At 39.3% G+C, this 21,393-nt stretch overlaps 1 protein-coding gene across 2 annotated transcripts in view; it reads right to left on the bottom strand.

The window, feature by feature from the left end:
- The window catches only part of myot (myotilin), a 215,740-nt gene that overhangs the window by 85,055 nt on the left and 109,292 nt on the right, over positions 1-21,393 (bottom strand). Inside the window, exons 9-11 of one of the 2 annotated variants that reach the window (XM_076292652.1) lie at positions 19,090-19,797; positions 6,894-7,041; positions 513-611 (exon numbers count right to left, since the gene is read on the bottom strand). In XM_076292652.1, the coding sequence (XP_076148767.1) occupies positions 513-611; positions 6,894-7,041; positions 19,090-19,797 (955 nt within the window). Of the gene's footprint in view, positions 1-512; positions 615-6,893; positions 7,042-19,089; positions 19,798-21,393 lie in introns of both variants that reach the window. The other variant, XM_076292651.1, reaches the window with a different exon arrangement.

Below are 21,393 nucleotides of genomic sequence, written 5' to 3'. Positions count from 1 at the left end.
TCTGTGATAAGATCAGTTTCCCATCTTTTCTTTATAAACTGCTAATAGCTCTCTGTATCTCTTTCTCGCTGGCTGTAGTGAAAAAAAGGCTTGACTCCGCTGGATTTTATATATTGGAAGCGCCCCTGTCAGTGGACCGTATCATTACAATAAGGATCCGGTTCAAATGTGGTAAAAAAACACATGGAACGAAACCAGCTTTTTAATGACATTTGAAAATTGATCCGCAGGCCGCACTGAGTGAGGAGGAGGGCCATCAGTTGCCCATCCCTGGTGTAGATTATGATTCACTTCTATTTGTTAGTGCCACTCAATAAAATTCACTGTTTATTGTCAGTTGAACATTTCTAAAGTATTTGCCACATTCATGTCGGTGCCTACAGTATGTGTGCTTGTACCGTGAGCATGTTCTATCACACTTGGGCACTTTTGATATGATTATAATGCCATACTCAGTTTGAAGGAATCTTACCAATGCTCAGAAAGGATATATTTCTTTCAATTGATAATACCTGCTCTTGCTGTGCATAAGATGAGTTCTCCACTTCAAAAACGCCGGCAGCATTATTGGGCCCAAGCAATCGGCGAGCCATGCGCTCCTCATAGGAAAACTTCTGTCATAAGGGGAAGAATGAGAAATCAGAAACCAGCATGTGAGTGGACAGACTTTTTCCCAATGGGGATCAATATTAGCTGTTTTTGAAACACTACAATCTTTATTGTTACTGTTATGGTATTTTGTCCAAAGTAAATAAAAAAATAAAAACAGAAAAATACCCAAGAAAATGTGTGTCACAATCTATGTCTGATGTGAAATAGCCGTCCTCTTGTCTCAGCCTTCCTCTTGTCTCTAACCCAAGTCCAATTTAGGTTCAACTTAAAGGTGCTGTCAGCGATTGTATGCAATTTCAAGCCCATAACATTTTTGACGAACCTCTTAGCGAATTTGAATCTGTTCTGCCGGTCAGTCTGGCAAAGAGTTTATAGAACTCAACAGTCACTACCCACCTCTGCGGTGGGTTCCAAAAGTAAGTTTCCCATTCACTTGTCCATCCAACGTCCATTCAAAAAACTTTTTAAAAGAGTTTTAGGCCTTGATTTAGGCTGACCAGCTATGGGGTGACTAAAAACTAACAGAAAATCGAAAAAAGGCAAAGGTACAAGACTGTGTACATATTTTAATTTCCGAGCGAAAGAATTGCAAATGATAAACTTTCCAATGTTTTCCAACCTTACGATAGTTTAACACTCCTTATTCCTTTTCAATATAAGACAACAGGATGACTAACTTTCTACCATTTACATAGAATAAATTCAACTTTCAAGGTGAAAACAGTTTTCATCGGATGACCACACATTGCTCCTCACCGCCTCGGTAGCCAAAGGCAAGCAAAGTGTTAATGCGGTTGAAGCTTGAAGTTAACGGGCAAAAAAAAGACTAAATGAACACAGAGCACAAACAGAGGCTCTGTCCATATCCAAAGTTGAGCATAAATATGTCACGAATCACCCAGGACGGCAGAGATAATGTCTCAGACATAGATCTCTGCCGTCCCACAGTCACCCAGGCACACAGGGCCAAATAGAGAAGGCTGTACCAAAACTGTCAACTCATGCTCAACCCATTAGGGGAATTAATCATAACAATCTTATTAAGATAAAAACATCTTTGGTTAGGCATACCCTTCCAAAAACTTAATATCCGATCACTGTCAAATAAGACCCCCTTGGTTAATGAAATTATTACTGACAATCACATAGATGTAATGTGCCTCACTGAAACCTGGCTTAAACCAGATGAATACCTTCCATTGAATGAGTTTACACCTCCCTCCTATTTGAACTACCATGTACCATGCCACACTGGCAGAGGAGGTGGAGTAGCTACAATTTATCACTCTAGTTTTCTCACATCTCCCAAGCTCACGCATAAGTTTAAATCTTTTGAAGTCCTCAATCTTGTACATCCAGATTGGAAAACTAATCAGCCTGTAACAGTGATCACACTGTATAGACCCCCTGGCCCCTACACTGAATTCATTTCCACTGTAGGTGTCCAAACAGAAAAAAATACTTATATTGGGTGATTTTAATATTCATATGGATAATGTGAATGATTGTCTCACAATTGCATTTCAATCTCTAATTGACCATTGTCGGCTTTTGCCAAAATGTGACACACCACAGCAAAACCAGCAGCAAGTCGGCTGGGAGAAATTTACATAAACAAAGAAACTATCGTTTTTTTTTTTCAAAATGAGTGGTTTTCATTTTTTGCAGAATGTGCAAGTTGAGATCATGAGTTTCCATTAACATCCAAGTTATCTACTTTCATTATGTGTTCATTCAAAGTCACAGGGATTACAAACTGTTATCTCATGTTTTTTGTTTTCATGTTTATACCTTAGCCTAAATTGTTATTAGCTCAGTACTGTCATTTTAAAATGATATGCACATCGGAACTAAGCTGTAATGGGAGGTTTTGGCTAGTAATGTGAGCATCTGCTATTAATTTGAATAATGGTTGAATTGCTTGAATTGACTGATGCTAATGATTTAGAACCTAGATTACTGGAGGATAGTTTGGATGAATACATCCAGAGTAAGGTGCCAAGGTGCCTGTTAGCATTGCTTGAATTGACTGTGATGCCAATACTTTAGCAACTAGCCTACGTGAGGAACAGTTTGGATGAATACATACAGAGTCAGGTGACAAGGTGTCTGTTAGCATGACCCATGATGTAAAACTTCTTTGTTTCATCCTGACTGATATAATCAAACACTTTGAGGAGAATGGGGCAAGACCACGGTTAAGGAAGAAGCACTCACAGCCACGGCGTTCATCAGCTGTGAACATATCAACGGAGTTGTAGAATTTATAAAAAACTATGCAGAAGACAATGCCATCATGCTGCCTGGCCGACATCCTGGACATAGGGATTGGCATGTGAAGTCGCTGCCAATCCATGTATCTAGGGCCTTTGGCGTCTCTACGTGAAGTCTGCTAAGCATGTGAAGTAATGTGAAGCACTATTAGCAATTAAAGTATAAGTAATCGTAAGTAATATGTTTTTCAGATGAGCGTGCAGTTTGTAAATCAAGCTCCAAAGCACTGTGGAACCAGCTTCTCCCACACATCAGAAGTTGCAGGCCACGTACAGATCTCTGCTGGCAGTGCCAAAACAATAACGAGCAGCTGGTGCGAAGTGCAAATCTCCCAGATGATAGAAAGTCTGAAGCGGTCAAGAAGCAACAACATCATCTTGCCCTTGTGCAAAAAGAGAGGGCTGTGTACAATGACATGACTGCTGCCTGCTGACTCTGAGTTGTCTTTGAGACCCTCCCCATCAGCAAGCAAGAAGATCAGGATGCATTACAGTTTTGATTGAATGATATTCAGGGGCTTTTTGTAATAAAAGAATTTCCATTTCAATAAAGCACCTTCTAATTCTGATCAGTCCACTAAAGTGCTTAAGGAAAATAACACTACATCAACATTAACTACATGATAACTGCTTTTGATAACCATTGTTCAAACCACTACAATACTTTCTACCCTGCAGGTTAACAGATACCAGATGTCACTGAGTGACATTATGTCACTGTCACTGAGTGTAGGGGTATGGCTTATTTAAATGAGATGCAAATGAGCACCATTGTGTTGACTAGCGAGAAGGTGAGAATTGCAAATATTCTAGGGCTGTTTTCTCCCTAAAGGGTTTTGAGATGTGCATACATTCAAATGGCCACAACTTCTTCAAATATTATCAGATTACCATGTGTTAAACATCATTGGAGAGCCTAGAAACTACACTTTCAGAATATGTAAATCACTCAAAATGCCTCTTGGCAGACTTGTTGCTGGTTTTCTCATGGCTGGTCACAAATGTTAATTTACCCACAAGCAAAGAGCAGTTAACAATCTTACCACAACACCCCACCTTAACTGACCACCATCTAATTACTTTTAAGTGACACTACACTATGCAGTACCTAATTCAGCTGAATATTACAGTCGCGGCCTATCTGAAAAAAGTAATGCAGACTTTTTAGAAAAAATTCTACTTACGCTTGCCACATTCCTGACTCAGGATGTATCAGAAGGTCCTTTCCTTAACCCAGAAGGCCCTTTCCTTAACCTAGCGAAGGTCAATCTGTTAACCGATAATGTGATGAACTCATTACGCTCAACCCTAGACTCTGTAGCACCACTCAAAAAGAAAATAAGAAAACAAGTAAGACGTGCTCCATGGTATACCACACAGACTAAAAAACCCTCAAACAAAAAAAGCGTGTAAACTAGAACAAAAATGGCGCACCACTAAAATGTAAGTCTTTCGCCAAGCATTGAGAGATAGCCTTATCACTTACAAAAAAGGAAAGAAGGCCAAGTCAGTCGCTGATTAAAGAAAATAAAAATAATACAAAATTTCTCTTAAACACAATCTCCCGCTTGGCGAAGAGCCATAACAAAGTAACCCAATCTATCCCTATAAGCCTAAACAGTAATGATTTCATGAACTTTTTCAATGACAAAATTGAAACAAATAGAGATAAGATCAATAACCAATCAGTTTCACCAAATACACATACTCCATTGCTGAACGATAGCAAAAACATAATAGAATCACAGATGAGACCTCAAACAACATTTAATTAATTTACACCTATTGACATATTATACCTCACCTCCACAATTCTCCTCATCAAAATCTGCAACTAGTCTACTAGATTCTATTCCTACTCACCTTCTTAAGACTGCTCTCCCCTTCCTGGATAATGCTTTGCTCCAGATTATAAATAATTCAATGCTATCAGGGCATGTACCGCAGTTGTTTAACATATCTGTTCACTAGTTCGCCCGTCGGCATGATTGCTATACTGAGTGAATAAGCTAAGCGCGTGTTTGGCATGGTAGCTGGCCGTGGTCATGGATGCCTGAAGCGGAGATCGCGATAGAGCGATGGCCGCTTGCACCCCCCAGTGTAAGGAGAATGCGTAACTGGGCTATCAGTGAAATGGAGGAGTAAGGGAAGGAGGAGGGATAATTTTGCGAGCGCCGCGGCGTGTGACGTATGGATAAGGAGGCCGGCTTAAATACCCTGGCGGCGGAAGACAGGTGAGTTAATTGCTGTCAATCATCCCTAATGGCTCCTCCCGAACTTTGTTTAGAAAACATCATTTATTAAGCCATCCCTCAAAAAACCTAGCCTTGACTCTAACAACCTGGCCAACTATAGGCCTATATCTAATCTCCCTTTCATGTCAAAAATACTCTGAAAAAATAGTGTCCAAACAAATTGGTGCCTTCTTACATATGAACAAAATCCAGGAATTATATCAGTCTGGCTTCAGAGCTCACCACAGTACTGAATCAACCTTAGTTAAAGTTTTTAATAACCTCCTTATTGCTGCTGATAATGGATATGTATCAACACTGGTCCTCCTGGACCTCAGCGCTGCCTTTGACATCATAGACCATGACATTGGCATGACATGCCACTACTTTATAGGCTTTAACATTCCATAGGCATAAAAGACTCAGCACTCGCTTGGTTTAGATTATACCTTTCTATCCGTCGACAATTTCTAGAGGTCCATAATGAACTATCTACCCACACTATGGTAAAATATGGAGTGACTCCTATCCACATCACAGGGTACATATAGTGATCTTTTATTGAGCTCATCCACAAGTGTTCAAAATATTTCCCCCATCCTAGCATCTTTACACTGGCTACCTGTAAAAGTCGCATTGACTTCAAAATATAACTTCTAACATACAAAGCCATATATGGCTGGGCACCTGAATATATTAAAGATCTCCTAGTCCCATATAACCCACCTAGACCGCTACGATCACAGAATACTGGACTTCTTGTAATCCCAAGAATTTCCAAAACTACAGTAGGAGGCAGAGCTTTCTGCTACCGCGCACCCCTCCTCTGGAATAATCTCCCTCTCTCAATTCGATTAGCAGACACCCTCCCTATTTTTAAGTCTAGACTTAAAACATACCTCTTTAGTGCTTCCCATAGTTAGGTATGGTGCAGTGTGGAACTTCAACCACCTCAGGGTTTTTTGGAATGGACCAGTACCTTCGGCCTACTGGCCGTAACAAAATAAGCCGTATAGGAAAACTCTGGCAATTTTTCACACAGATCTCTGTTTCTCGAGGTCACTTGTACTGTCAATCCAAAAAAAATAAAATAATTTGGGGGCATCTTTAAATCATGTCCCCAAAGGGTAGCACTGTAGATGCGTGGATGCTCTTTTTTATTCATACCAATAGTACTCGGTGACCTTGAGAAAGAGATATAAAAATGCCCCCGATGTTTAGAATATGAGCTTACCACAAGGGCCTCCTGCTGTACTTGTCATAGTACAGTGCCATGCCAATATAGACCTCTGAAGTTCGCCTACAAAAAGGAACCAAAGCTGCCATCTTTGCCCATATAAGGAGATCCGGGTGTTAATTGAAGCTAATTATCTTTGGCAAGTTGCATTGTTAGTTATCTCTGGGTGTGGCAGTATCCACAGTTCCACTCGAAGGCAGACGACAAAACTGTGTAAAGCAAAACGTCTGCATTTCCAATTTCTTCGTCCCCGCGAGAGAGTTTAACAGATGCAATAATATTTTCCCATAGAAAAAATCTCAAGATACCGGATCTCCTTATTTGGGCAAAGATGGCAGCTTATTTGTAGGCGAACTTCAGCGGTCTATTGCTTATGATGTGACATGCTTGAGTTGACCAGTGGGTTTTTACAGTGTGAGTTGACCATTGATCATGTTTCTTGTATTAATCTTATCATGTATTCTTTTTTCTTTTTAAAAAAACAACAATGAAACAACAAAATGGAAAAAGAGATGTTGTATTAAACATAATTAATACCTGACAGCTTTTTCTTCTTTGTACTTCTTTGGAGCGTAATTTTCTCTCAAGGTCCTGTATGAGGGCATCCTTTGACCCTTGAATTTCTTCATCAGTGGAATGGGAAACAGGCCGGGATGTGGTCTTCTTTAAGATTGGCTTAGGGAAGCTATGATTTTAAGAATAAAAATGATGAGACTAAGCATGGCTAAGTATAAAGTATCTGCAATTGCTATAACAAAATAAAAAGAAAATGAGAATATTTTATTTGGAACCAAACTATTCATATGCAAATGCTTCCATTAAAATCACATTCTGAATGGTTCCAACTATTTCACCAGCAGTTGACAAGCTTAGAAATTAATTTTGCCTATGTATAAGGGCCACCACATTGAGATTCTGTATGCCTCAAATGTGTTGTTTAGGTGTTTTCTCAAGATTGATACCTAAGCCCTTGAATGTGTGTGGGTTTTTTTTTGGTAAGCATGAAACTTAAAAAACAATGGGCTCAGTGCGATTGATTTATTAGCAGAAATGCAATTCACAGTAATATTCATTAATGTGCAATCACCTGTAATTGACAAGGATAATTTTTTTTAAAAAGTCAGACTTTTTTTCTTCAAGTCAATGTAAATGGGCCACAGCCAGGTTTGTTGGGGGGGGGGGGGGGTACATATAAATTAGATTTTTTGACTTGCAATTACAGTAAAATCCTTTGTGTGTGTGTTTTTACATTTTGGTTTACACATTGTTAAATTAGAGCTTTTATCTGTGTGTCGATAGTTTTCAGTAAAGAAACTGAGACCCCAGTCTCACAGTGTCTTTGTACAAAGTCCTTGTTGTGTTTAGGGAAATTGATTTTTTGTGTATTGTCTATTTTTTAAGTAGTTTTTAAAATCGCGTAGCATTGTGAGGCATTGTACTTTGCTACATTACAAATCCCATCCGTTACTGAGTAAAAAAATTAGAAAAGACTAATGAAAAACCGAAAGGGAGAAAAAAAATTGCGCAAGGAACCACTCCATCAGCGAGTAGCCTCCCATAGGGCATGAATCAAGCTGGAGCCAAGTCTTTCCCAAAGCAATGGAAATGGAGGCAGATCACAAGATCACCACAGATTACATGTGTAACTTAGATAAGTATATTTTCTGCTCTTTCAATGGGTTGTCTCAGTTCATCTTTAGCACTAATGATTGCGGAGATATTCAAACAGTTTTAGACCATGGGATTTCGTGTTTTAACATTTCTGCTCATCTTTCTTTGGAAAGAAGTTTATTAGCAGTTGTTTCCCATCATTTTGATCTCTCTCTTTTTCCTATTTTTGACTTTGTTTTTTGGTAACCCGACTTGACTTTCTTGGAGAAAGATATTGCACCAGCAGCAAAACAATTAACGGTCCACTACTAGCGATGCTCAACTAAACAAAATGTGATACCTATTAATCCTTGTGTAGGCAAACTAAATCATTTGGTGCTTTAGCAATGGAGAGCGATAGTGACCTTAGACAGTCACTACGTTTTGCACACAAAATGATTTACTTTACATTTTGTCTGATATTCATTTTGACATTTAATTTGGACATGGAAATTATGCTAATATCGACGTGCACACCATAAGAACATTTCAAAACCAATGCATTTAATGGAATAACCATAACGCAACATGCCTTCATGAAGGTGGAATTAATTGTTCATACAGGCAGTGTTTTACCTCTCCATATCCTTGTCATAAAACTTGTTTAAATGATCATATGATGCCTCCTTGCTGCTTTGTCATCTACATCAGCCTTTCTCAAACTTCTTTGACCTGAGGCCCAGTCAAGGCATAATTTGGGGTCATAGGGCCCACCTACATGAACACACCCCCTCCTCCCACCCCCCATCAAATTATCATAATGATATCACAATTATTATTATTTTTTATACTATATTGCTATACATGCACTTCAAAACAGTCAATGTTTAAAGTGCTAAGATTGTTCACAAAGTTTGTGAAAACATGCACATCAGAGTACTGCTTTACTAATGTAAAATATAATTAGGCCTACAATAGTTTCATTGTTTTTAAATTGTTGCATGATGCTTGCATGAGAAATACTTCTCAAAACAACAGCAGTTATAATGGTGCCGTTGTTTTGGGATGTTCCCTCATGCAAGTATCATACACTGATAGAATATTTATATGCTATTTAATTACAAAACAATTTACATTGTTTGAATGCCTGAATGTAAGGATTCAGGAAACACAATACCAGCTTTTGTGAATGGTAAATGGCGGATCAGATCATGCGTAAATCACTGATCTGGAGATCTTTAACTATCTTTAACTAAGACTAATTAATAGCTTTTGGCTGACTTTAATACTTAATGCCAAACCGTGTTTTATATAGTCTGTGCTCTGTTTTTTATGGAAGTTGCATAAATCCACGTCATTCTATTAAATGTCATTTCATAATTAAATAGCCTTCCAATAGGTTGAAGCTTAGCTTTGCTACCAACGTGCACACGCATGCATTGAATAAACGCTCATACCACGACTTAATTCTATGCCTCTATGTTTGATCACACCAAATTAACAAGTATTGCCTACTAATTGCAGAAATGTTTGTTTTCTTTTTCTGTCCGCGGCTCCTTGATTGATTGCGCAGTAAATTATCAGACGATGGCCCGGGAATAATTTCACTCTGCAGACCATTGTCCACATTGCCGACCATGGCCCATAGTTTGACAAATGGTGACCTGCATGCTGCCATATTAAGGCCTTTTTACGGTGTGTTTTAGCCGGGTTTTCGCGTGAAAGGCTCTGTAGAAATCTGTCACGTTCGCTCAAAATATGAACAAGTTCATGAACTTTCGTTCAATGAACGCGTTCAGGCACAACACTGGGGAGGGGGGTAGCTGAAAGTTGACATCTGCCCTGACTGAATACTGATGAATAATGAAGCCGAGGCCCACTCGTGGGCTACCGTTGCATTGTGGGGAATGGAGTATTGGTGCGTGCAAAACAGCAGCCGGCGGGTGTGGCCTGCGGGCCGGTTCTAATACTAATCAAATATCATCCCGGGGGCCGTAGATCATTCATTCTTTGACTTTGACATGTCTGGTGTAGGGCTAAACTCTCACTTTGTCCAGCTGCACCATTGCAAGGCAGGGACGCATCTGAAGCCTCGTCATTAAACGAATCACCGTCATTTTCTGAAGGCAGAAATTCCCTTTCAGAATCAGGCTCCGCGAATAGAAGACCCAACACCTTATTTCGGACGATAATCTAATGCAAATACTCGCTGACATTGACAATATCGCTCTGATAAAATGGCTTACTCGTACATTAGCTCCGCTATTGCTCGCACTGATTCAATGTGCTCTAGTTCGAAGATTTTGTTTAGAAGCATGACGATTTTCTGAATCAGGGATGACGTAGGACATGTCTGCCATCTAGTGGAGTGGAGGTCAAACGAAATATGACACCCTATTTGACAAAATCGGCTGTTTTATTCAGTGCCGCATCTTGTCGAGTAAACTCAACCGTGGCGCTTAGAGGGTTAAAGGGACAGTGTGGAACGTTTTCAGTAGTTTGTTAGCTAGATCAACATTTCCCATTCATAAATGTGGCCTTATTCATGTTTAATTACCACCACCACCAATTCGAAGCATACCTATGGGCTTAGAAATCGGCATTTACATATACATAGCGTTTATAAACGCTCCATCTACGCGCGCCATTTTAAAATAACGGTGACCAGCTAGGGACATTTGTGAAATACAGCGCCGTCTTTACCATGCAAAGAAAAGAAAAAGAAAACAGGATTCATCTGCTGAATTTCCCTACATTCAGTGATGTAAATTATGAACCCGTTTTCTACAACCTACATGTCTTCCTAACATTCTGACATTGGCATTGCATTTTTCAATGAAACAAATAAAGACAAAAAATAAGCATGTTTCATTTTCTGTTGGTCTTATTACACTTTCTAACTTGAGAGGAGACAAGTTTTAAATAGGAAAATTACCGTCACTTTTAAACGTGATGCTAGCAGGCGAGATGCTAATGGTCTAATCCAATTCAATGATCTATGCTAGGCTGGACCTAAAAGTGGTATAGCCAGACTCAGAGAACGGCTGGATGAACTGGAGAAAGGTAAAAATCAATTGTTTAACTCAAGGGGAGGTGGAAAATGAGTGTAATTTCCCAAATGGTGGAATATCCCTTTAATGCATAGCCTAATGTTTTTGTTTTTAAATAGGCCGCCAACTCCAAAACAAATTGAATCGGACCAATCGGGTGCAATCTCCGTGAGGAATCTGGTCTGCAACTGTATGTTTAGGTTGGTGTTTCTCCTCCTAAATATCTTGGCTAAAATATACATTTTCTTCAGAATAGCCTATTTATAATGACTTCTTGAAGAGGCAAAACCAAAACACGAAGTTATCAGACCAAAGAAAACAGAGCGTCTCAACGAGGAATAAAAAAGTCAATGTTTTTATCCAAACTTGAATGTGCAGACTACACATTTGGCCTTTAAAATCATATTTCTATGTCGTTTTACAGTAAGTTATGTCAATGATTGATAGATAAGAGGTTAAGGAATGTGTTCGTGGTGAAATTAGAAAATACATGCGTCTGGCATAGCTTGATCCGCCCTCGTTTACTTCGGCTTCCTGGAAGCCGAACCAACCAGCAAACAGAGGGCGTCCCTGAGAGCGATTCCGTTACACAGGCATGGTGTTTCAATTACTACGTCCCCGCCCCCGAAACAGACCGTTTGGAATACATCAACGTAGGGAGCGAAAAGGGCTTATATACTTATGAAATCTTTGAGCAAATGTGAATAAAAGGCACAAAATAAGGTTGGTGTGAGTTATCTGTGTGTACGTTGGATTTAAGCGACCATTCCATTAATATTTTTAGGTCTTTCTAGTTTACTAACAGGAGTGTCACAAACAAAGTCACAGTCAAGCTGCCTGCCTGTGGGGTTGGCAAGCTTAACTTTAGCCTACATGTTAGAACGTCAGCTAAATTTAAGTCATACCTTAATTCTGTCATTTGAAATAGTGTGTGTGTGTGTGTGTGTGGGGGGGGGGGGGGGGGTACATTTCAACATCTTAATTTCCCTCTACTGGCAACCCTTCACTCAACAACACACCAAAAAAACAACATTGAGGCTGTTATTTGGCTGTAAAAGCTACAACTACATCCCAAACATGGGTCAATGATCATCTACATCTATTTGACATTAGTACCATTGGATCTCTTGCCACCCAACATGGCAATTTAACTGCTGGAAATTCCATCCTTGGTAGTCTTGGAGATGTGAGATTGAGAAATTAGTAAGTAAAGGTCCCCACTTTGAAAATCCAAGAGGACCATATTGACCCTGGAAAATTTTTCATCAAAGATTTTCTGATTCTTCATCCTGTAAAGTTATTATAATCCCCAAAATTTGAACGAAATTACACAAGGAAACTGACTATTTAACAAAATTTCACTTTTGCTCTGAGATTTGTTTACAAAGACTCAAGATGTGCCTGGGGTGTATAGATTCATAATTTAAAATGCACTGGTGACAAAGAACGTTTGAATGGCAGCTGCTTCTCATAATATTAATTTATCTATGTTAACAAAGCTGTACACCTGCAGTTTTGAATACAGTAGAGAGACTGGCATAACAATACCAACCATCATTAGAAACTAACCAGAGAAGGAGAATATAAACGATAATTGCTGATCGACAATAGGGCAGGGCCCATTTCCGCGAAAGCATCGTAAGCCTAAGTAGGTCGTAAATTCCTTTTATGAACATCTTAAGATTTGCGGACTGTTTCCCGAAACCATCGTTGCTTAAGAACGTTGTGAAAACACTCGTAGATCTATGAGTCGTCCAGAGTACTTGCTAATGTCTAATAGAGTCATAACAGGTACTTCTCACTGAGGTCACCAGGACATATAGCTATGTTATTTAAGCCTACACATTTCATCTCATTTAAGCTCACATATTTCATTCACTTTCTAACTCAGCCTCTTCCTCATCTTCAAACATCTTCTTCAGTGACACTCCAAAACACTATTGCGCAGGCAGTGTACACACTGGGACTCTCAAAAGTAGCAAAGACCAGGCATAACAGATGTAGCCTACTGAGCAGGCTAATGCCAGGCTATAGCCTAATGCAGCAGCCGTGGCCTACTAAGTCTTCTAATCGTGGCTCATGCAAGTAGTGACGTGAACAATATAAAAACCAATAGTGACCTCTCTCCAACACCGAATAGGAAGGGGCAAAGTAGGTGACAGCTGTAGCCTATATGATTATTTGTTATTTTGTTTCTTATAAATTATTAGTCAGCTATTCCACGTGACAGAACAACTACAGAAAACAAACTACAGAACAACTCTGCAGTATATTGGTTAGGGATGTCACACATGAAACAATGCTGCAGAAACAAGAAAATATTACTTTGATATGAGTAGGCTATCATCTGAGTTCCTGTTGATATTTTGAGGGGCAGCCGTGGCCTACTGGTTAGCACTTCGGACCTGTAACCGGAGGGTTGCCGGTTCGAACCCCGACCAGTAGGCACGGCTGAAGTGCCCTTGAGCAAGGCACCTAACCCCTCACTGCTCCCCAAGCGCCGCTGCTGATGCAGGGATTAGTGTGTGCTTCACCTCACTGTGTGTACACTGTGTGCTGTGTGTGTTTCACTAATTCACGGATTGGGATAAATGCAGAGACCAAATTTCCCTCATGGGATCAAAAGAGTATATATACTTATATATATATATATATATATATACTGATATAGTGCACGTTGGGAAATAATTTAAAGGAATATAGTTGCAGTCTTGTAAATAGTGACCCTGCAAGATCCCTAGTCGTAGTAGTCTGTGACTTAAAAACTCTATGACTTGTCTTTAGATGTGAAAGGGTCTGAGACTGTAGTCTTTCAAAAATCTTTTCCAAATCTTTGCAAAGTCTTTTGGTGTAAGTCAAGTCAAGTCAAGTCAACTTTATTTCTATAGCACATTTAAAAACAACTGAGTTGAACCAAAGTGCTTACAAACAAACATAAAACAATGACAATGGTACAACAACAATAATCACATAACATGGGGGGGAAATAAATAAATAATTGAAATAATAATAAACAAGTTGGTCAAAAATAAAATAAAGAATAAAGAGTGTGTGTGTGTGTGTGTGGGGGGGGGGTATTAAGGTAGATTAAAAGCTTGGGAGAAAATGAAAGTCTTTAAGTTAGACTTAAAGCAGTCAATGGTTGGAGAGGACTTAATATGTACAGGTAGACTATTCCAGAGTTGGGGGGCAACAACAGAGAAGGCTCTATCGCCCTTAGTTTTAAGGCGTGTTTTGGGGATATAGAGAAGATTCTGAGATGAAGACCTAAGTGATCTTGGAGTGCTGTAAGGAATTAGTAGGTCACCTATGTAACTAGGTGCCAGACCACTGAGGGCTTTGAAGACAAAAAGTAAAATTTTAAACTTAACTCTGTGCTCCACAGGTAACCAGTGCAGCTTAGCCAACACAGGAGTTATATGCTCACGTTTCTTAGAGCCACTTAATAATCTAGCTGCTGCATTTTGAACTAGCTGAAGTCTGTTGAGAGTGGAGTGGGTCAGGCCTGCATATAAGGAATTACAATAATCTAGTCTAGAAGTTATAAAAGCATGTATAAGAGTTTCAAGATCGGAGAAGGACAAAAAGGGCTTCAGTTTTGCAATGGTTCTTAACTGGAAAAAGCTGCCTTTGACCACACTATTTACTTGCTTGTGAAAATTTAAAGGATGGCATAAGCTTATTATGGTCATATCTCTTGCAACAAACATGAAAACAGTGCAATAATCTAGGCTAATCTTAAATAATTACTATTATTTAGGTCTCTGTGTGGTGTATAGCCTACTGGGGATGCTTTCATGCAGATGTCAAAGTTTTTCTATTTTCATATTCAAAGGAATTATTGTGTAGATCTGAAGTTGTGGTAGCTGTGACGGTACAGTCACCTGACATCACCAAATTAGAGGATATTTCAGAACTATTAACATGGACAGCTCCCCTTAACCCTTAGAACCCGATTGACGCAAAGTGCGTCAAAAAACACACCCCTTCTTCTCTGTTACATTGCTCCGGAACGGTTCATCGCAGCGAGATGAAACCTTTATTGCACGACAGAGCAGAAGTGGGGCTTTCCAACGAGACTACACACTTGTCTGTACGATCAAGTATGAAAATTAAAAAAAATCATGAAATTAAATCAGATTGCATCATATTTACAGTCTATACTTCTCTGCGTTCACCTGCACACACATTACTCTAGTTTGAATTACTCGCGAACCCGTGATCGCATCGATATGGCAAGCATATCAGATGAAAGAGGGGGCACAGGGCTATCTATTGGTACCATGTTTATCGATCCTTCGGGCTTATAAAACTAGACGAAGTGACTGCAAAATAATAACGTCATGTACACAAACCAACGTTGCACACTCATTACTCTCGTTTGAATTACTCGCGGACCCGTGATCGCATCGATATGGCAAGCATATCAGATGAAAGAGGGGGCACAGGGCTATCTATTGGTACCATGTTTATCGATCCTTCTGGGTTATAAAACAGACGAAGTGACAGCAAAATAATAACTTCATATAGCTGGACTTACCCCACGTTATTGTCTGTTCTTGTGGCAAAGCATGTTTATAATCCAATGCTATCATGTGTTTCTCTATGGCAAAGCATGTTCATATTCCGTTTTTGAGATCCTAGCAAATTCCTGCATGGCATCCAATTCAAGGCATACATTGCATCCCAATTTGTTCAACAAATAAACACCTTTTTTGCCTTTACTTTGTTCATGGCAATGCAGTAAAAAGTTGAGAATTATTATGACAGCATACACACAGGCACGCAGACTAACACGTAACCTCGGGTCAAGTCAGGTCAGATCAGTTCGTGTCACAGATATGGAGCTCAGAAAGGTCACTATAAAAAATGGCATTTATTTCCGTAAATCACACAGCAAATATTTCTGTAAATTGCTCAGCCCCAGAGTATCCCTCCAACATGGCAATTATATTGCCCGATTCAGGACAGTCTGCCCTACAACTACATGCAATGCATGTAGAGCTGTGAGCTTGCTGTGGTGAGATACATGTCGAAATATAAGAATTTTTATAATACACTTTTTATATTTTAATTCTTTAAAAATCAAAATAAAATCAATGCTAGTATTAATACATGAAATGATGGCAGATCTGAATAGCATAGACTCTCCTGAAAAAAACAATATATAATATATGTGTGTGGCACTTACAATGACAAGAATAAATCCTTATGAATAAAGGTAGTGAAAATGCCCTAAAAACAGCTTAGGGTTCTAAGGGTTAAGAGCAGTGCACGCACAATCTTAAGATGAATCATAGAAAATCCTTGTAAGTGCATGTGTCCATCGTTATCAAGGAACCGGGCCCAGGCGTCTGCACAAGCAAATGTATGGATGACTTCGGGCCCCATCATGACATTCTAAAGTGCATCGTCACTCGTCAAAAGTCTATTCAAATTTAGTAGGATGTCCAGTTCACATTGGGAGGGGTTTCGTTCTCAAAAGTGGAGCGCATGGCGTAACAAGGTGTTCCTAGGTCTTTTAATCAGTCATATGGGTGTGTTTGGGGCGTAACATCATTTTAAACCAATGAGAATGACATCTGTCATTCCCTTTAACGCGCGATATGTCAAATAAATGCATCAGTATTTTGGCATTCAACGGCGCATTTGAAGGAGGCTGCTTGCGAGACCGTATGGAATAGTCATTCTTAAACCATGCTTTACTAAAACCTAGCATAGCCTTCACGCATTTGCACTCGTCTATTATTTGAACTCATTGGCAAAGTGAAACTAACTTCACCAAAGAGTCAGTCAACGACAGTTATATGCAGTTACTTTCACTATTGACTGACAATGGGTTACCATCGAAAACATAGGCTGGAAAAAGCAACACTTACCCTAATGTTGCTCAAATGACTGAATAAAACAGCATTTATCCTGCAGAGGAGTTGCTTATATCTCGTGACAGTGCATCTTTAGCTGTGCTCCATACGTGTCTCTCGCCTCTCCCCTAATCACTTTTAACCGTCATTACCAATTTGCAAATGATGGTGAATAACTACTCATCATGAGATGTACAGTATTTCGTAATATTTTTTTATAATTATGTTTCCCATTGTAATCGTGCAATTTGTAATGCTTTGCATGGACGTGCGCTGGTGTGCGTTCATGAATGATAGAAGGATGGTGCGTGCACCTGCCAATATGACTGTTGACATGCGCTCTTAAAATAGCATATGAACAACTCGCCATTGACTTCTGACCAGGTTTAGGTGGTGTATGATAGCGATTTTTAGACAACGCGCTAGGCCCCTCCCTAGGTTGTTAATTGCCACACCCTGGGCGCAATGCTTAAAAAATAAACGTGCAAAATACCGAATTCAACTTTCCGCGGGTGAATAACGAGTATTACGCCATGCGCTGGTGGCCCAAAATACAGCCCTCAATCTTCATGTTCAAGTTGGAAATAAATTCAAACAAATAATTCAAACTGGATAATGGCTTCATATCAAGTTAAAACTGAAGGTGCACAGTCGGTAAGCTTCAATATCCAAACGGGCTGATTAAAACAGGGTTTTCCCTTTTTAACAATGTAGCCTCATTGATAAGGTAATGCCGGGAAATATGCCACCTTGTGACAGTAATGGGAATTACTGTAAGCATCAAATGTGATACTATTATGTTAATTTGTAACATTCTGTGTAACCTACATGTATTTAGAACTAGGCCTACTGCTAGCATCAAACAATATGCCTGCTTTTTCACCTTGTAATGGCGCTCGACCTTAATATAGCCCGCAGAAGTGCTTAGCTGGAAAAGTGTTTAAGTCAGTGGTATAATGTGTGCAAAAGTTGTTAACATAAGAAACGATTTTGGAGTAGCTCCACCCAAACGTGTAACTGCCTCCATGACGCATAAAAAGACAGTCAAGTCAAGTCACCCTTATGCACATGGGAGAATTTGCCCCTTAGAGCTGAGCAAATAATGGCAGTTATTAGCCTATTATCTTATTTGGTGAAAATCATGGCACATGGGCAAGTTCGTTGTCAGCACTAATTTATATTTTTGCTATAGCCTAGGTCTACAGAACATTCAGTTTGTAGCCTTAGAAAGTCACGAAGATTTGGCTGAAGTAAGCCTATATGACGGGATTCATTTAAGGTTGTCAATTAGGCCTATATTGCCAGCTGAGATTCAAATATTGGTTGCTTTTCTTTTCTTTTCTTTTCATTTTGTTAGAAAATAATTAAATTGGATTTAACAATGGCAATAATATGCAAAACTCTCAGGTAGGTAACCAATGAATAATATAGAATATGAAACATGGATATTTCTTGTCCATACATTTCATATTTTTGGTATTTTTCTACAATGTAGAAAATAGATAAAATAAAGAAATATCTATGAATGAGTTTGTGCATGTGTCCAAACTTTTGACTGGTACTGTAAGTTAGGCATTTGAAGGTACATAACCATATATCACGTATTTGTGGTGTAGCACCACATTTTGAATGTCATTAGTGTAAAAATGTAGCATTTCCTCTGCCAATATTTTGTGGTGAGATAAGTTTCATGAACTATGCCATAAAGGATCTCTACAATATTCTGTCTGTGAAATTCTGTCTAGGTGGTGCCACAACTCGAGCATTTTTGCAGTTATGCATGTGTCTGTTTGTAAAAAAGACTATGTTGTAGCACGAAAACAGGAACCTATTAAGTAGGGCTTCTGATATTTGCACACATATCACACATGTGCATCTGACGCACACATCACATGTGAGTGCATTGTTGGATGATTATATGTCACAAGTTGCAGAACTGTAGGTTCTCGGGTCCATCATTGCCACTTTGTGGTTATATCAAAGTGGTTATTGTTGAATTTTAGATGTTTGGGTGTGGTACATGGGCAAAACAGGGATATTGAAGACACTGCCTGGCCAAAAAAGTGACATTGGACCATATTTAACTATAATTATAGCTCCCATTTGCCATGGCAACCTTAATTTGCAGAAAAGAACAAATCTGAATTTGAGTGACTGCCAAAACTTTCCATTCCATTTATGTACTGAAAATGTTTTGGAGTGTAGATGAAGAAAGACAAGAAAACTCACACATTAGTGGTCCCTTGGTTATATCCCACTGGTAGGGAAATGTATGTTTTCTGCTGTGGTGGACTCATGGTCTTAGGCAGGGATGGAGATATACTTGAAGGTGCTGGAGATGGACTCACTTGCAGAGTAGAGACAGGGGAGGTGCAAGTTATTGCTGTTGACTTAGGAACGGGGTCAGGAGAAACTGGAGAGCCTCTCATGGATGGTGAGTGCTGCCTCGGTGCTGGAAAAATATTTATTGTCTGAGAAGTCCCGTCACCCAGCTGGGCACTGGGAACTCTGGAGAGGGCTGTCTCACTGTAGCACTTGGGGGGTGATACAGTTTGGGAAGAAGATTTTGAAGAGATCAGCCATGATGAGGTGGGGGGAGGTGAAGATGCTTTGGTGTTTCTGTTGGCCTGTATGCTATCTGGGGACTTCAGGTTTGATTGAGATTGGATGAAGTGGCTTGGCCTCTCATAATTGAAAGCACTGGGTGGATAGAGTGAGGGTAAGAAGGTAGGTAGATTGGCAACATTCATGCTGCCACTGGATACATCAACATTATTTAGCTTGTAAGGAGGAGTGAATGGTTTGGCCACACTGTTTTTAATCTCAACTGATGAAGGGGAGTAGGGGGTATTGACAGTTTCGGATGACACTTGACCCACTTGTTCTGTAGTACCTCTGCAGGGCATAGCTGTGCTTTCATCCTCTGACTCTGAGGGCCTAGAAAAAACAAAATCATTATATACAAACTTATTAAAAACACTTTCATTTGATTCAGAATGACTGACTTTGAACTGACAACTTAACTTTTGCACAGCACTCTATAAACTATATAGACTTCTCTTTCATGTCATTACACTGTATTGGTGCTGTGCAAGTCGAATTGAGTGCCTGTCACTTTAATGCCGTGACGGTCCGTGACGCTTGCTTGATTCTCACGGTTTTAAGCTAACTTAGTAGCGTTGTTGTGCATGGTGCATAAGAATATGTGGATGAAATTAATTATGTTTCCCATGTCATTTGGTAAAATAAATGGTCAAAAACTCGAAGAAAATCTATCTTGGATTATAGCAGATAAGTGTCTTGTATCATATATAATTTTGGTGAGCTCTACAGGAATTACAAACTATCTCAGATGTAAATGGTTGCGTATTCTATTACTCAAATTCAATTATACCCTCCAATAGACTAGTTTGACCTTAGTTTCACAGCCTAGGTATGTTAGCAACACAGGGCTTGAAAGCATTGCCTATATCACAAACAAAAACGAAACAATGCGTGGAATTTATCTGGGAATAGGCTACTGAAGCGAGCCGAGCTATCTCGCTGGCGTGTTTAATTTGGTTCCTTGGTAAACATAATGTAGGCTACATTTTTTTGCACAAAATTGCGTTTGCTAATAAACTTAAACATAAACACAAACAAGCGTGATCTCCTGTGGAATCCCTGACTGCACCTTCAACGTTAGCCTACTATTATTTGTTGACATGAAACCTGAACGAACGGCAGCTGTTCCTGAAGTTCACTTGCACATTTTTTTTTTTTAATTAGGCAACTTTTTTTTGCAGTGGCGCTTGAATTCCAGGAGCGGCGCTGCGCCGCTGATGAATACATTGTAGGGGAAACACTGCTTAGCTAACCTAGCTTATCATTTTTAGTAGTTATGCTAACTATGCTAACTAACATGCTAACAATGCTAACATGTTAACTATGCTAACCATGTTACTTAGCTAACTTAGCTAATCATTTTTAGCAGTTTTGTTAAAAATGCTGACTAGCATGCTAACATGCTAACTATGCTAACCATGTTACTTAGCTAACTTAGCTAATCATTTTTAGCAGTTTTGCTAAAAATGTTAGCAATGCTAACATGCTAACTATGCTAACCATGCTAACTAGCTACAGTGGGTAGGAGTCATAGTTGATGAAAAGTAACAGTTACAATGGCTGAACAGTTAAAAAGTTCAGTAGTTTAAAGGGTTAAATTGTTTAATAGTGAAATATTGTAGTGAGGACTTTTATTTTGAAACAGTTTTTGGCAGAGGAAGCAGTTGAACAGGATGTGTAGTCTTAATAGGGCCAGTTTGTATGCTTAAAGCCTGAGACTGGCAGTTGATCCAGGTGGCCTGAACACCTGCCATAGGATTCTAATTGCTTAACGGCCGTATTATGATGTCATAATCGACATGGTGGTTGCATAGCTTAATAAAAGTTGATAGATTAAAAGTAGACTGTTTAAAAGCTGAATGCAGATAGTTTAAAAGTTGTTGATAGACAGTAGATAGTTTAAAAGTTGTTGATAGACAGCTAGTTTAA

Source organism: Alosa pseudoharengus, unplaced genomic scaffold (assembly GCF_046254945.1).
Source record: "Alosa pseudoharengus isolate Yale_2024_CS ecotype anadromous, Long Island Sound unplaced genomic scaffold, YU_APseudo_1.1 YU_APseudo_1.1_scf_19, whole genome shotgun sequence".
Classification (NCBI taxonomy): domain Eukaryota; kingdom Metazoa; phylum Chordata; class Actinopteri; order Clupeiformes; family Clupeidae; genus Alosa; species Alosa pseudoharengus.
Note: the sequence above shows the minus strand (reverse complement) of the source record. Positions and strands in the feature narration are given on the sequence as shown.